Genomic DNA, 15,054 nt, shown 5'->3' on the forward strand with positions numbered 1-15,054 from the left:
CAACTACCTTTCATTTCTTCATTTTGCGAAAGACTACCAAAAATCCATTTCCGGCGAAAAAAGTCAACTTTCCGGCGTTGACTTGTTCTTGTCTCCCTTTTTCAGACATATTACCCATATTTCTCCCTTTGTTCACCCAACAAAATCCGAAAAAGCTCCTCTTCATGCGCAACACCTTATCAAAAAATTGTTCAACGCATCAACCATCTCAATGTCCATCTCCATCTCCATCTCCGTCGTCATCTTTACTACCACTTTCACCTTCGCCCTTACATTTCAACAACCTTATAGACTACTAATGTTCATCAACCTACTGTCCATCTAAGTCATATTAAAGTACCTTCTTTCTCTCTTCATGGTAAGATGGTGGTTATACGAAAACTAATGAGATAGTAGCACACAAGTGATCCTAAGAGTGAATCCATGATTATTTTCGAATAGTTAACATTAGGAGTTAATTTTGCCAACACGGCCATAATAGATCATTGTTGTTGAAGAATTATTTACCATGTTAAGATTAATATCAATGATGATTTTGTTTCGGTGATTAGGACTTTGCTTCGGGTAAGAGATAGACAAATTGAGGTGATTAATGTTGGGTTTAATCAATCTTTATCATCGATTATTGGGGTTGTGAAGTAAAGAGTTAGATTCAACATGAAACGGTAAATCAACGCCGAAAAGTTGACTTCTTTTCGCCGGAAGTGAATTTTTGGTAGTCTTTCGCAAAATGAAGAAATGAAAGGTAGTTAAAAGCCAAAAATAAAATGAAAGGTTGTTTACAAATGACCCTAAATAAAAGGTAGTTTCTGACAAAAAACTCAAATATATATATATAATTAATTTAAATTCAATCTGAAGTCAAACAATATTTTAATTTGTTTTGGTTTAAATTTGAATCCTGTCATTTTGGGTTTTTTTTAATAAGGTAAGAAAACTAAATTGGTTCTTTAGGGTAGGACCAACCTATTTCATCATTTCGAATGGGGGAGGTAAGTTGAAGCCATCGACTTTCAACCAACTCGAAATAGTTGGACAAGAATGTCCAATTGAGACCATAAAGTCAACAACTTTATTGGCTATACAAAAGCAATGTTTATTAATCATTTGCTCGAAAAAACGAAGGTCTAACTTCACATTTTTTATAATTCTTGACATCTCTCCCTGAATTTCCCAAAGGCAAATACTACGTTTGAGTTGTTCTAGTAGTTCAGATCATGGTCCCATGGCACGTTACGTTTCGTTTCGTTTACGTACCTGGCCAAGAAAGACAAAATTAACAGTCCACATGGTGTGAACGTATATATCCACAATTCAAATTCAACATATATATGTTTGAGAATTCCAGTAAATGCTGTCCTAGGTAGTAAAACTACGTTTCGATGGGTTGTGGCTTGTACTCTTGTAGAGTCGTAATCATGTCGTATCCAACCATGTACATTAACTTAAATTCGACGAACTAATTAGCCAGGAACATAGGTTGAGGGGTTAAGTGTGCATGTGGAAAACGAGCAGTGGGACAATGGACAAGAACAGGTTAGATGACAACCAAAGATTACTCATTTGGATTGATAAGAGACCTTTTGGCTTCTTGTCTCGATGTTTTTCGAGATTTGTCATTTCATTTCTGTCCGCAGCATTATTCCCATCGGATATACTCTCCCTATGAAACAAACATCAATTTAGATGACAAATAACTTCAGCCTGCATGCTATTATTTGGACTTAACCCATGTCTAAAAAAAAATATATACCGAGGGAGGTAAATAGTCTGTTTTACTTCTGCTTTAATAATAATTATCAACTGAAAATACAAATACACAATTTATAAATACTTGTTTCTATGAAAATACACAATCACAACTGATGTTCTCATCAAAAGGAGGATTGAGCACTACTCAGCTCCACTGAGGCATAAGTCATAACTCCTCCCCAAGTGGTTATTTACAGAATCACGGGCATCTCTAAATCACGATAAATATTAATAAAATTAATAAAATACCGAGTGTTTGAACCATGACATGAGTTTGAAACTCATTAACGTTACTAACGTCGTCTTCAGGAATCCTTTTATGCAAAAGAACTCTACTATACATAGCAAAATATCAAACACATTACCATCACTAAATTCAATCATCGAATATTTGGTCTCGCAATAATACAGAAGATAAGTAGCTCATTTAGAGAATCTTACCTTTAATATCCATGAATTAAAATAACACAACGAGGCATATCACATATGGACTTTTAGGTTATTGTCACGTGCAAATCTCTATGTATTTGATTCATTTTCCTACTTTTTTTTTTAGGGAATTTTCTCTCGTGGAAAAATGACATGTTCTTTACTCCAAAAAATGTCGTGGAATAATAGAATACGGTAGATATCCTTCCCCTTGCTGCGCACAAATATCACATTTGTGGAGTAGATCCTCAATAGTAATTCCTATTCAAATAAGTGCATCCTTACCCATGAGTCATGACCATGAATTTTGAAGAGAAGGATAGTAGAAGCTAAATGGCCAAGGCCCAGGCCCAGGCCCAGGCGGAGGTTGCGAACACCCTGGCTGATGACCGAACGACTCTTACGAAAAAGTATCATGCGGAAATGGACAAGTTTAGAGGATTTGTGTCCGGGGATGGCTGGTGTTTTATCTAATGTCTCACTAACATAAATAATAAAACCGCTATACGTTGCAAATTTAGTAGAGATATATGATGATCAACATTTAGTAGTTCTTAAAATAAGTGAGCTTATCAGCGAAGTTTAAAACTAAAGACACACCACAATGTCACACATCATAAGAATTCCTGCATACATAAATTATTGACGAGGCTTGAGGGGCCTAAGGGTACGCCAAAGAGGCTCAATATTTGTGCAAATTCTAACACAAGCATTAGTAACTTCTGTTGGGATCATATAAAGGTGGGTGCTGTCGATTTGCTTTGCTTAGTACACGCTGTAAAATTGCAGAATTTCTTGAAGCCAACATTACCATAGTCCATGATCAGTTTATCGCCTTTAGTTCCGCCCTCTCTAAAACTAGAGCGACATATAAGGCTTGTTTGGATAAAAAAAAAATGGGGGGAAAAGAGAGGGGTGGGGGAAGGAGAAAAGGAGGGAAGGGAAGGGACGGAATTTTCCTCCATATCTCGCTTTGTTGAACGGATTTTAATTTGCCTATTATAAGGGAAGATGAGACATTCATTTTTTTCCCCCTAAATCCCTTTACCCCTATTTTGCTAACCAAATAAAGTCCAGGCCTCTATTTCCCTTCCCTCCAAATTATCAAATCCAAACACACCCATAAAGTGGATATTTTTCATGACTCTTCAGAATCCTCCAACGAAAATAAGTGTCTTTAGACCACGAATATCCTTTTTATGTTTGTATTAAAGGGTATTTTGGGAATGAGAAGTTCCACCCTTAAACTAGGGGGCGTTTGGTTTGTCTAAGGGTAACCGAAAGGGATAAAGAGAAGGTTTGGAGGGAAAAGGAAAAGGATTACTCCTAATATTACTTCCTGTTTGGTTACCCTCCGAAAGGGAATAACCTAACCACCACCAATCTCTCAGCCACCACCTGCCCACCACAAACTGCCACTGGCCGACTGGCGACATCATCCCCATCACTCACCCCCTTCCTGACCCCGCTGACAAGTGACAACCCTCTCCTCGAACAAAATTCCCACCACCACCCCTATAATTGCCACCTCCAAACGCCCAAAAACCTCCGATAAATATCAACTTTCTAACAAAGGCAAACCCCAAAACTCCAATACGCAATCTGAAAGCGCCTTTCCTTGTGAAACAAAGATTCTCTAAGAATGGACACCCTTCCCCTCTTTAAGAGCCACTTTGACCAAAATATGATCGTCCATGAATACCTCTCGATCATTCTTCTTTTTAATAGCCCACTCAAAAGAGTTATTCATGTCAACCGATGCTAAACTGTATTTCTTCCTTAGTAAGCGCGTTAGTCATAAACGAAAACATTGCTTCAGGCAAAGTTGGCCGTCCATCGGAATAAGCGTGTTCCTAACAATGTTAAAGTGTCCCAACAAAATAAAGGCAACCCTTTTTCATCCCTATCAAACCTCCTCTCCTCTCTTTAAAAGCTAGATAGTGACCTCTAAATTTCTGAAACAAAACCATTGCAACAAATATAAAACTTTCCCTGTTTAACTTCTCTTTTCCAAAACCATCATCCACTCATAAAGGAGATTCCTTCCATGCCCCCACCTCTTTTACCTTTCAAATATTCCCTCCTCAAATACAAATATAATGTCATCTATTCTTTCCCAAAGTTGCACATTCAAAAGCACAATTCTTAGCCTTTCTAATCTCTTCTTCCTCCAAGATGGCTCACGAATTCGAGGTAAGGCTCTATAATCGAATCCCCTCATGTTTCATCTAATTCATGGTATTAAATCTGAGATATGACCCACTATCGTAACTAAGTTATAGAAGTGTTGGTTGTATTTATGGCGCAACGCCTGAGATTAAGTTTCATACCTAGTTTTAATACTATGGTCTAAATACCCAAATAGTGTTTCTAAGTTTTTCTCAGTTTTCCTACCATAAAAATGCAGAGACCTCGAATCACCGAGATACATGTACGCATGGACTGCAATGGATGTGTGCAGAAGATCAAGAAGGCTGTCAATGGGATAAATGGCAAGTTTATAACTTAAGTCTAAAGCTATGAATTTGTTACATACAATCTAATACCCAACTTATAAAAATAACAATTGTATTTATTACCTGCAGGGATATATGATTTCTACATCGACTTCCCCCAGCAAAAGCTAACGATCATTGGAAGGGCAGATCCTGAAAGAATCATGAAAGCGATAAAGAAAGTTAGAAAAGTTGCAACATTATGTTCCCACACAGAAGCACCAGACCTAAATTCCCAGCCAATACAACCACCACCAGATGCAGGAGCTCCACCACCAGATGCAGGAGCTCCGCCTCCAGAAGGAGGAGCTCCAGGACAAGAAGCGGGACAATGTCAACCTCTAGAACAATCACAAGCACAAGAAGCTCATCCCCCTCCACCACCAGAGCAACCCACAGACCAGCCACCTCCACCTTATCAGCCGGAAAACCCACCAGGTCAAGGTCAACAGCCAGAGTCAATCCCTCCACCCGGACAACCTGACATGCAACCAATACCGCCATCACACCCTCCAATCCCTAATCACAGCCCACCAGAGTATGGTCGCAGCTATGGATATGGATATGGATATGGACAAGGAGATGGGTATGGTCAGAGTTATGGGCCCAGTTTTAGACACGAGCCACCAAGCCAACATGTTTATCACGCGCCGCCGCATGATTCTGGCTATTATGAACGGCCCAGGCATGATTACCATGAATCACCGAATGTATCTGGTTACCATCAGCAGTATCAGCCCATGTACAATAACCCACAACCTCAATCTATTTATCACCACTCACCATCTCAACCTCCATACCATAACCAACCACCTCCAGATGCTTATCATGAACCACCACGACCACCTGGAGGCCATTATTCCGAGCCACCTCCACAAACAGTTGCTTATCATGAACCACCTCCTCAAGCCATTAATCATGAGCAACCATCTCAACCAGTATACGCAACTCATAATTACAATATGTACAGACCGGCTCAATCCATTACAGAATACCACTATGTACAATCACCACCCAGATACACCTCAAACAATCGGACTAACTACTCCGATATGGACTCATATGAGTATAGCAATATCAGTGACAGGAACGCTACTTCTGTATTCAGTGATGAAAATCCAAATGCATGTACAATAGTATAGTGCTTTCTTTACAATGTTCTTCTCATATCAGTTTTGAGGTTAAAGTTTAGAACTTTGAGTGTAAATATGTCCCAAGACTACAAAAAAAATTTATATTTCTTTTAAATTTAAATAAAGTAATATACAAATGGAAAAAAATGCGGTTCCTGTGTCATCTTGCAAAGGTGTAAAGACTAATGGGAAGAATATTATATTAAGAAGTAACATTAGTATCATTGCAAAGGAAAAGTCCTATAACTTAATGCTTTGGAGTTGATCCATTGAAAAGCTAATGGATACGTGACAGGAATGTAAACATACTGGTAAGAGATAATGCTGAGGCAGGAATCAGATTCTGGCCTTTTGGCCAAAGAAGAATCAATACCGATTTCTGCTTTTTCCTTAGAAAGATACTATACACGAGCAAACGAATACACAAATATATCCCACATTTGTTTATTACTCCGCTTTTGTTTAAGCTAATCATTCTGCTAATTTATTTATCATTAGCCAAGAATATTTTCTCCACAAAAATGAATTTAGCACAATTAAAATGTGGGAATGAAAGTGAGTGGGGACAAGTGATGGCATGGCAGACGAGTATTAGCTCGGTATAGGTGAAAGAAGCGAGGTAGCGTTGGGCAGCTGGAATAGCGGAGGCGTAGCCAGCTGTGCATGGCCTCGTGAATCGTGATGGTACGGCAGATGGGTATTAGCTCGGTAGTGCTAGAGTCGGATTCTCTGCAACTCATAGAGCTTCTTAATTCTCATAAAATCCCGGCAAGTTACTTTGGTAACATTGTTGAAGAAATTTGAAGCCTTGCTAGTCATTTCTATAATATAAGATTTAGCTTTGTTAAACGAAGTGGTAATGTAGTTGCTCATAGTATAGCGTATTATATGCCTCTGGATTATTCGACCCAGGTATGGGTGGATTCGTGTCCAGGCTCTTTCGCAGACACTGTATCATCCGACCTCTTGTCAGCCTCTGAACATTAATAATATGGGATTTATAAATAAAACGTGGGTGGGTGGGGACAAATAAGTAAATAAGCACTTCTCCATGGGTTAATTGTTAAACTGCTACACTGATAATTGTTTCCTTTTCTGATTCTGTAACATAACATATATAGAGCAAGATACCAAGCCTTAACAAACTCTCTAGCAACCTCTAAATCACCAAGTCTCAAAAGTCAAAATTGTCGCTTCTTACTCAGAAGTTAAAGGGGACTAAAACATAAATTTTAAAAATTTAGGTGGGCGAATTGTAACTTGGGTAATGAAGCACTAAAAAAATTTGTGTATATGTGAAAGTGCGTTGAACAAAAAAGCAAGATATAAAGCACTTATGTGATAAAACCTATGTAAATATGACGGGGAGGCTTTTAAGCTTTATATTTAAGGGTACAAATACTGAAGCACTCAATGAAACAGAGCTTCATGTGTGAATGGTTTCAATTATGCTGATCAAACGTCGTCCTGACCCAAAATATATGGTAACATAATCAAATATTCAGCTATTCAGAAGCGTTTTCTACCAACAATGAACAACCACAAGTATTTGGAAAGGGCCACCTACGGTGTCACCCATATCATGAGTTCACCATGGAAACAGTAAATCAACTCTAGCATCTAGCAAGCGCCTCATAATTACAAGCAGCGCTAATGAGAACAACATGACATTTTGAAGACCTTACTTCATAGCGTCATATGTCATGCCTTAGTGTAGTAACTACTACTAGTATTTTTTTTTTCTCGCAAAGACTATCTTAAACCCTACTTAGTAATTCACTCCCCTCAGCCTCATTAAATTTCCTTTTAAACTTTCTATTCATTGAGACAATACCCAAGCGGTCTATGAGAATAGCTAACAAATAGAGAAAGAAAGAGCTAGAGAGAAGCAGCAGTGGCAGCAGCAGCATAGCGACATCAGGATTCCAAAAACTTCGGCCTATGCCAAGGCAGGGGGTCGGATGTACAAAGACTTACCTTTTTGTGTTTCCGTGTGACTCATCATGAGATTGCTCTAGGGAAAGAGAGAAAACAAAGAGGCGCTAACCTTTACTCGTTAGCTACTTTCAAATGGTGGCTCATCATGAAATTGCACTAGGGCAAGAGATAAAAACAAAGAGGCACTAACCTTTACTCATTAGCTACTTTCAAAATTATAAATGATGTTTATTAATGAAGACAAAAAAAGTAAAAAAAAAAAGAGCAAAACCTTGTATCTTATTCATCATCGTCTTTGCTACTTGTTTGACATTCATCAACATCGATCTTCACCATAAAGAGGTTCATCAAAGCTGTTATCTTCATCTTTGCTTCCTTGCCAATCTGTTGTAGCAGGCGTCAACTATTAGGTATTAATGTATTGATTAAAAAAAATGAAATAAGGTGATGTCACAAACTTGTGCAATAACATGCTTTAAACGATCAGTTAAATGCACTAGAAAGCAGCCAGACCATCTGGCCTTAGTAATCTGGAAGACATGCAAAAGTTCAGCCCATGTCAAAAGAACAGACAAACCTGGACGGTTTCTGGTAAACAGCCTACATAGTAAAATTAAAAAAACTACAACGATAAAGGTATACAGTTGATATCTATTATCTAGCTCTTAGGAATATAGGATAGAAAAGGCAAAAAGAGCAATCAGGCGAAATTCTGGACAAATGTACCATGATCAAAAACCCTGGTTACAGCTTGATTATAGTCAGGTTCAAAAGATTTATATTGTTCTACAAGAACCCTTGGTGCTGGAAGCAAAGCTCCTTCAGCTGTAATGATTCAATGGCTTGTGTTTGTTGGAAAAAAGAAGACGAAGATTACGAATAGTCGAATATTGATGACATAATACTCCTATCTCAAAGGGCAACTTAAATGTTTTCAGAAGGCAGGCTAGAAATTGGGTATAAACTAGGCAAGCGACAGCGGACTCTGGACTCCGGAGCCCAAACAAAACACAGCAATAGAATTACTGAAACAGCAACAATTAATACTCTAACATGACTAACAACAACTAAAGCAGTTGGGTAATTAGCAAATCTACGGATACTGTTTGCTAAGTATAATCGTATAATACTTCTTGTTACTGGGACTCAAACAAAGCAAATTTGACAAGAAAACAATGACGCAAACCACTGATTACTTAATAGACATGTTCGCACAGGGATGAAAAGCCACACAAGTGATCTCATAATTATACAGTTTAATAGCCCTCAAAACAAAGTTTACTATAAGTTACAACACCACCACCCCAATGAGTCAAGGGATCCCATATAGACTAAGAGAGTTTAGATGTACGCAGTCTTATCCAGCATTAACTGCATAAAAAGGGTTTTTTCGGAAAGTTGATGACTAGATGATCTTCAAAATTATGACACATGCAATGGCCTGGAATGATAGGACTACCACCAGGAACCATCAAATAAATGGTAAAAGCAGTTGAGCATGGTTGAAGAACACTTGCATGTTCCATTCTCATGTATCAAAATTCAAAAAATCAAACAAACATACACATTGTCATCTACTTGGTAATGTGTTACAGAACTACGCAGGACTCTTGTAGCACCATAAGCAGGACAAAGAATGCTCACAACAAAAGCAGTCAATTCGGAAGAGCAATCAAGAGAAACTCACCTCCAGTTTGTAGCTCCAGTCCTCTTGTTGTTTCTTGATTCAACGAGGCTGACTCAGTGGCGGAAGAAATCCATCCCTAGAAATGTTAAACTTCAAATCCGTCCCTAATGAAGAAAAATTTTCTCGAATGAGGGTTTATCAAGAAGCCTTGTCCAAGGAACACATGAACAGATGCAGGCAACTGCGCTTTGAATTCTTGCAGCAGATACGGCAGCTGAGGCTCTATTGGCGAATTTGTATGGTCTACAACTCTACAACCAAAGATATAGATCTCTATAGGTTCCATCATACGCAGGTCGACAACATCCTCCCTATACCAAAATACACAAACGGGTGTTCCATTGCAAGAACACAACTTTTAGGCTTCTTGCTTCTGTCTGTTATCCACAGTCCATACTGCAACATATCTCTTGCCAACGGCAGAAGAGAAGACAAATTTACTCATCCTACAACGTCAGCGGCTATATGTGACATTGCCTTCCCCCAACTAAAAGTTCTCATAGTGCCGTTGCAACATCCAAGTGAACCAATAAGAAAATACTGAATCTGTGTGGCAGTCACCACTCTTCCATTTCAATTGTGCAACTACTAGTGAACTTTCTTTTCTTCTGCTGCCCACCAAAAATCCGTCAAAAGCAACTATGCCTATGAATTCATTTCAATCAAACAACTACCAAATGTAGCTCATTTTCCGGGTAATCATTCCATCCTACCAAAGGACACCCACTTCATGCAGTGTAATCAATGGAAAGGTGCCCTCGTTGCTCTTCCTTAGGAAACAAATTTGTCTGATAATTCGACATAATATACGTGAAATTCAGTTTGTCCCATGTCCAAAATCACAATCTAAACCGTAAAACATAATTTCATCAACGCCCTTAACCCGGAATCATTTGAGACAAAGGTCAAAGGGTTTGATGATGATGTACCCTAACCCCTTACTTAAATCCTCTTAACAATTAACACCAATATCACAACAACAACAACATGAGAGCCTTAATCCCAAAATGATTTGGGGTCGGCTGACATGAATCATCTTTAAGAACCGTACATGGGTGAACGCACACTTCAAAATGCGGAAAAATAGAAAAGGAAAATTGAAAAATGTCAAGATATAGCTCACCCATGATAAAAGGCACATGTGAGTATCTCACATAAAAAAGAGGAGAGAGTTGTCTATCAATTGGTTTTGGGATGGAACCTCCTTGGACTTATAAGCCGGACTCTCTCTCTTCCATGCGGGTGCGGCCTAGGCCCGATAACGAAACTTATCTACCGGAACAGGGACCGTGAGGGGGAGTGTCAAGATACAGCTCACCCATGATAAAACTCACATGTGAGTATCCCACATTGGAAAAAGAACATAATACAAAATCCAGGTACGGAAAACTTAGAATTTAAATCGAGAATAAAGATTAAAACAATTTTGAAAATCGAAAAAAATACTTAAGGGTACGGAATACCTTAAAAGTGAACAAAGTCAGATTACTCCAAATTCCTAAAACCCTACTTAAACCCTGACAAATCAATTACCCCAATAAAAAGTAAAAGTATATAAATAACAGCAAATACTTCATCTTGACAGATGACATGATAAATTAATTACTGCAGGGTAAGTTAAAGGGTAGTAAAGAATAAAGAAAAACAAGTTACCATTAATTAATGGGAAACAAATAAAGAAAGGGCTAATTTGATTGATATAGAGTATAGACGTGATGAAATGCGAACTTGGGCCAAATGTGGTCAGGTTCACATTGAAATTATGCCTAAATAAGCAGGGTTAAATTTTGACGGATCGAGAATAGAAGGTAATAAAGCTGCTTTAGGATATTCTATAAGAGATTATAATGCTAAAGTCGTTTTGTTGGCAGCAAAAAAGTGCGGATCAAATAGTATCCTTGTTGCGAAAGCACTTGCTTTAAAAGAAGTTAATTGTGGAGGGTGATAACTTATGTGTTATTAACTCGATTCGAGGTAAACCAAATGGGTTTGGTGTGGTGGTTGCTCACCTCATCCCTTAACCATGAGGCCAGGGTTCGATCTCTGCCCATGAGAATGGAGCAAACTCTTTGGTCAGCCGTTTACCTCTTCGTGAGAGCACCCGCGACGAGGGGATCACCAAAAAAAAAAAAAACTCGATTCGAGTACTTGGCAAATTCCCCCTTAAATAAAAAATCGAGTTTGAGATGGGTTAGCAGGACGAGCGTTTGTAAATCTCTGGAATTGTTCCTGTCTATTTAACTAAGGGGTTGGATATGGACGATATAATTTTTTTTTATTAGGTAATAAAACTAGATTGATCCTTTAAATAAGACCAACTTATCTCATCCTTTCGAATGTTAGAGGTAAGTTGAAGTCACCGGCTTTCAAACCATGACGATATAACTCATGAACAACTATCAGTGTTCTCCTTTTTTTTAAAAAGGGATATTCTCTCGTGTACTCCTCAACTTTTTCATTTTCTATGATATACCCTTTTTTTCATGCAAAAAAACTTTGACCGTCAATAACTCTTGGCTACAAGTTCAGAATACGATAAACTTTTTTTCCAAATTGACTGTCTTTAAGAGGTCTTCCGTTTGAAAAAAAATTCACCGACGTCTCAACTCGTAGTCGGGAATTATGGTCGGTCAAAGTTTATTCGTTAAAAAAAGTTTGACCAACCATAACTACCGGCTACGAGTTCAAAATGGAGGAATTTTTTTTTCAAATTGAAGGCCTTGACGAGATAATTGGTTTGAAAAAAAAAATTACCGTTTTCTGAACTCGTAACAGAGAATTATTGTCGGTCAAAGTTTTTTGAAAAAACGAGTGACACCATGTAAAAACGAAAAAGTTCGAGTAATACGAGAGAGAATATCCCTTTAAAAAAAAATTATTAGTGATTGTTATCGATTATTTGTTGATAATAGCAATTATAGTGATGTTTATTTTCTTATTCTTATTAATCATACATTTTTATATGCATAGCAAAAAAACGACTTTTGTTTAATGTTCATGTTCAAATGGTAAGATCATTTTTAACGCAAATTCTCGTTATAGACAGAGATAGTGCTCCTCTTACAAATGAAAGTGGATAGTGTAAGTGGTGGGAAATGGATACCCACACTTGCACTATCCACTTTCATTTGTGAGAGGACCATTATTCATCTATAGCTATAGATCTATAGTGTCTGTCTATAATGAGACAGACTGCATTTTTAATAGTATAATTACTAGTTTGGATGCCCGTGCGTTACAACGGGTAATTAACTTTGTAACAAAAAATTGGTTATAGAGTCTTAATAATTAATATTAACATCTTATGTCTAATCATTTATTTAGATATGATCAAAAGTCAAAAACATTTTATTTAAAAGACGCAAAAGATGTTGGGTTCATACCTAAGTTCCAATGATGCCTCATATTTATAATCATAAGACCACCACATCTGATGTTAATCTTTCAATGTGGGACAATTCTATTATTTTTGTATAATTTCACATTATTTTTCAATGTGGGACATATAACATACTAAGAAGTACACAATTTTATATATGTACAAATTATATGAAATCTAAACGCTAATGATAGCATTTTTACCACGAATCAAATTATGTTATTTTCATAATTTTCTTAATGATATTTTTTTTGCCAAATGAAATGTAAAAATTTTTACATAAAAATTAGAAACATCACTTGAATATAATATAGGAAATAAATATTATAATAATTAAAAGATTCTCCACTTTAATTTTTTACATCGAAATATATTATTTATAATTCTTTCCTAAATTAATTTTTAGGATCACCCCACCTTATGATAATTTTCTGATGGGACAATTTAATTATTTATATGTAGTATATTTAATATTAAAAGGTTCTCCACTTTATTTTTTACATCAAAATATATTATTTATAATATTTCCCTAAATTAATTTTTAGGATCACCCCACCTTATGATAATTTTCTGATGTGGGATAATTCAACTATTTATATGTAGTAAATTTACCACACCTACATTATTTTTCAATGTGAGACAAATAACACAAGAAAAACTACACAATCTTTTTTGCACCTATTTCGATATCTAACCCGATTTAATAATGAGAAAATATTATACTATCTATTTATATTCGTACGTTTTTTTTTCATTTTTTGTCATAATTAAAATATGAACAAATGATATGATTCAAATAACATTTTTTTCCTAACACGACTTTTAAGATGTAATTGAGGTAGCAATAAAATGTATAAACAAATGCAAAATATTTTCTTTTTTTGGTGCAATTGTGATTAATGGTTAAAAATTATGATGTGTTTTAGTTATTCAAATGTAATGAGGCATAATAATTATTGCCTATATTTAAAAGTTAAAAAGATTTAATTCTACTATTTATCAAAGTAAAAAATTTTATTATTGATTTGTTTATGGATTCAAGATCTTTTTATACAACACTTGATTGTATTATAATTCATAAATTTTCTATTTACAATCATCATTATATATATGACACATTAATGACCAATTTATGTATATTTAGCACCCATTATATTTTTAAATTATGATTTTGTTTTAAATAAAGTTATTACACTGTCGATTGTCTTAAAATAAATATTATAATATCACTAATATAGTAATATATAATCGCTTTTATAAATATCTACGTGATTAATATTTGTATGGTATTGTTGTAACAAAGGTTTACCGTTAATACAAACTCTTATAAAAACTCTCTAAGATAATATTTAACGATTCAAAAGATTTTGGATTGATACCCCTAAGTTTCAAATATGACTCCTATTTATAATCATGCGATACCCCACCTCATGATAATCTTCTAATGTGGGACTATTCAACTATTTATATGTAGTATATTTACCACGCCTACATTATTTTTCAATGTGGGACAAACAATATACTTAGAAATACACCCTCTTTTTCGCACCTAATTCGATATCCAACCCAGTTTAATATCTAATTATATAATTTTTCAAAAAAAAAATATGTTACTTTTTTGCTAAATGAGATGTATAAGTTTTTATATAAAAATTATAAACATCACTTGGACATAATATAAAAAATATATATCATACCATGGAGATAATGATATATAAACTCTTAAGAACTCTCCAAGACAATGCTTAAGAGAATTAGAAGGTTTTGGGTTGGTATTTAGGTTCTAAGAATGCTTTCTATTTATAATCATATGAACACCCACCTTATGCTAAACTTTCGATGTTGGACAATTCTGTTGATTATACGTAATATATTCACCACACCAACATATTTTTCAATGTGGGACAAATAACATACTTAGAAATACACCAACTTTTTCGCACATAATTCGACATCTAGTCCGGGTTAATAATAATAAGCAAATACTATACTCCCTTGATTCAAGACCAAATACAACATTTCCCTTTTTTCATTATTCATGAACGAATAGAATCTTTACGATTCCTTGCAATATGTAAGACAAAATATGGTCATCTGGGATCTTATTTGATTCACGTAAGTACAATGAGAAAATCAAATTTTTAAATTTTTTATAATGTAAACTTAAAGATATTTACGTTGTAATTTGTGACTTGGCAAGTGTGTAAATGAAAATGTTGTATTTGGTCTTAAATGGAGGGA

At 35.8% G+C, this 15,054-nt stretch overlaps 1 protein-coding gene across 2 annotated transcripts; it reads left to right on the top strand.

Moving 5' to 3' along the window:
* The first annotated feature begins 1,847 nt into the window (after positions 1–1,847).
* LOC141617576 (uncharacterized) lies at positions 1,848–5,832 on the top strand. 2 transcript variants are annotated; one of them, XM_074434761.1, is made up of 3 exons: positions 1,848–4,374; positions 4,567–4,673; positions 4,767–5,832. In XM_074434761.1, exons 2-3 carry the CDS (start codon positions 4,583–4,585, stop codon positions 5,816–5,818), a joined length of 1,143 nt encoding a protein of 380 aa, XP_074290862.1. In that variant the 5' UTR covers positions 1,848–4,374; positions 4,567–4,582; the 3' UTR covers positions 5,819–5,832. The 2 variants fall into 2 exon arrangements, with proteins under 2 accessions (XP_074290862.1, XP_074290861.1); XM_074434760.1 differs by having other exon boundaries at positions 1,849–4,374; positions 4,589–4,673.
* The last annotated feature ends 9,222 nt before the right edge of the window (positions 5,833–15,054 follow it).

This window comes from Silene latifolia, chromosome X (genome assembly GCF_048544455.1).
Source record: "Silene latifolia isolate original U9 population chromosome X, ASM4854445v1, whole genome shotgun sequence".
Classification (NCBI taxonomy): Eukaryota; Viridiplantae; Streptophyta; class Magnoliopsida; order Caryophyllales; family Caryophyllaceae; genus Silene; species Silene latifolia.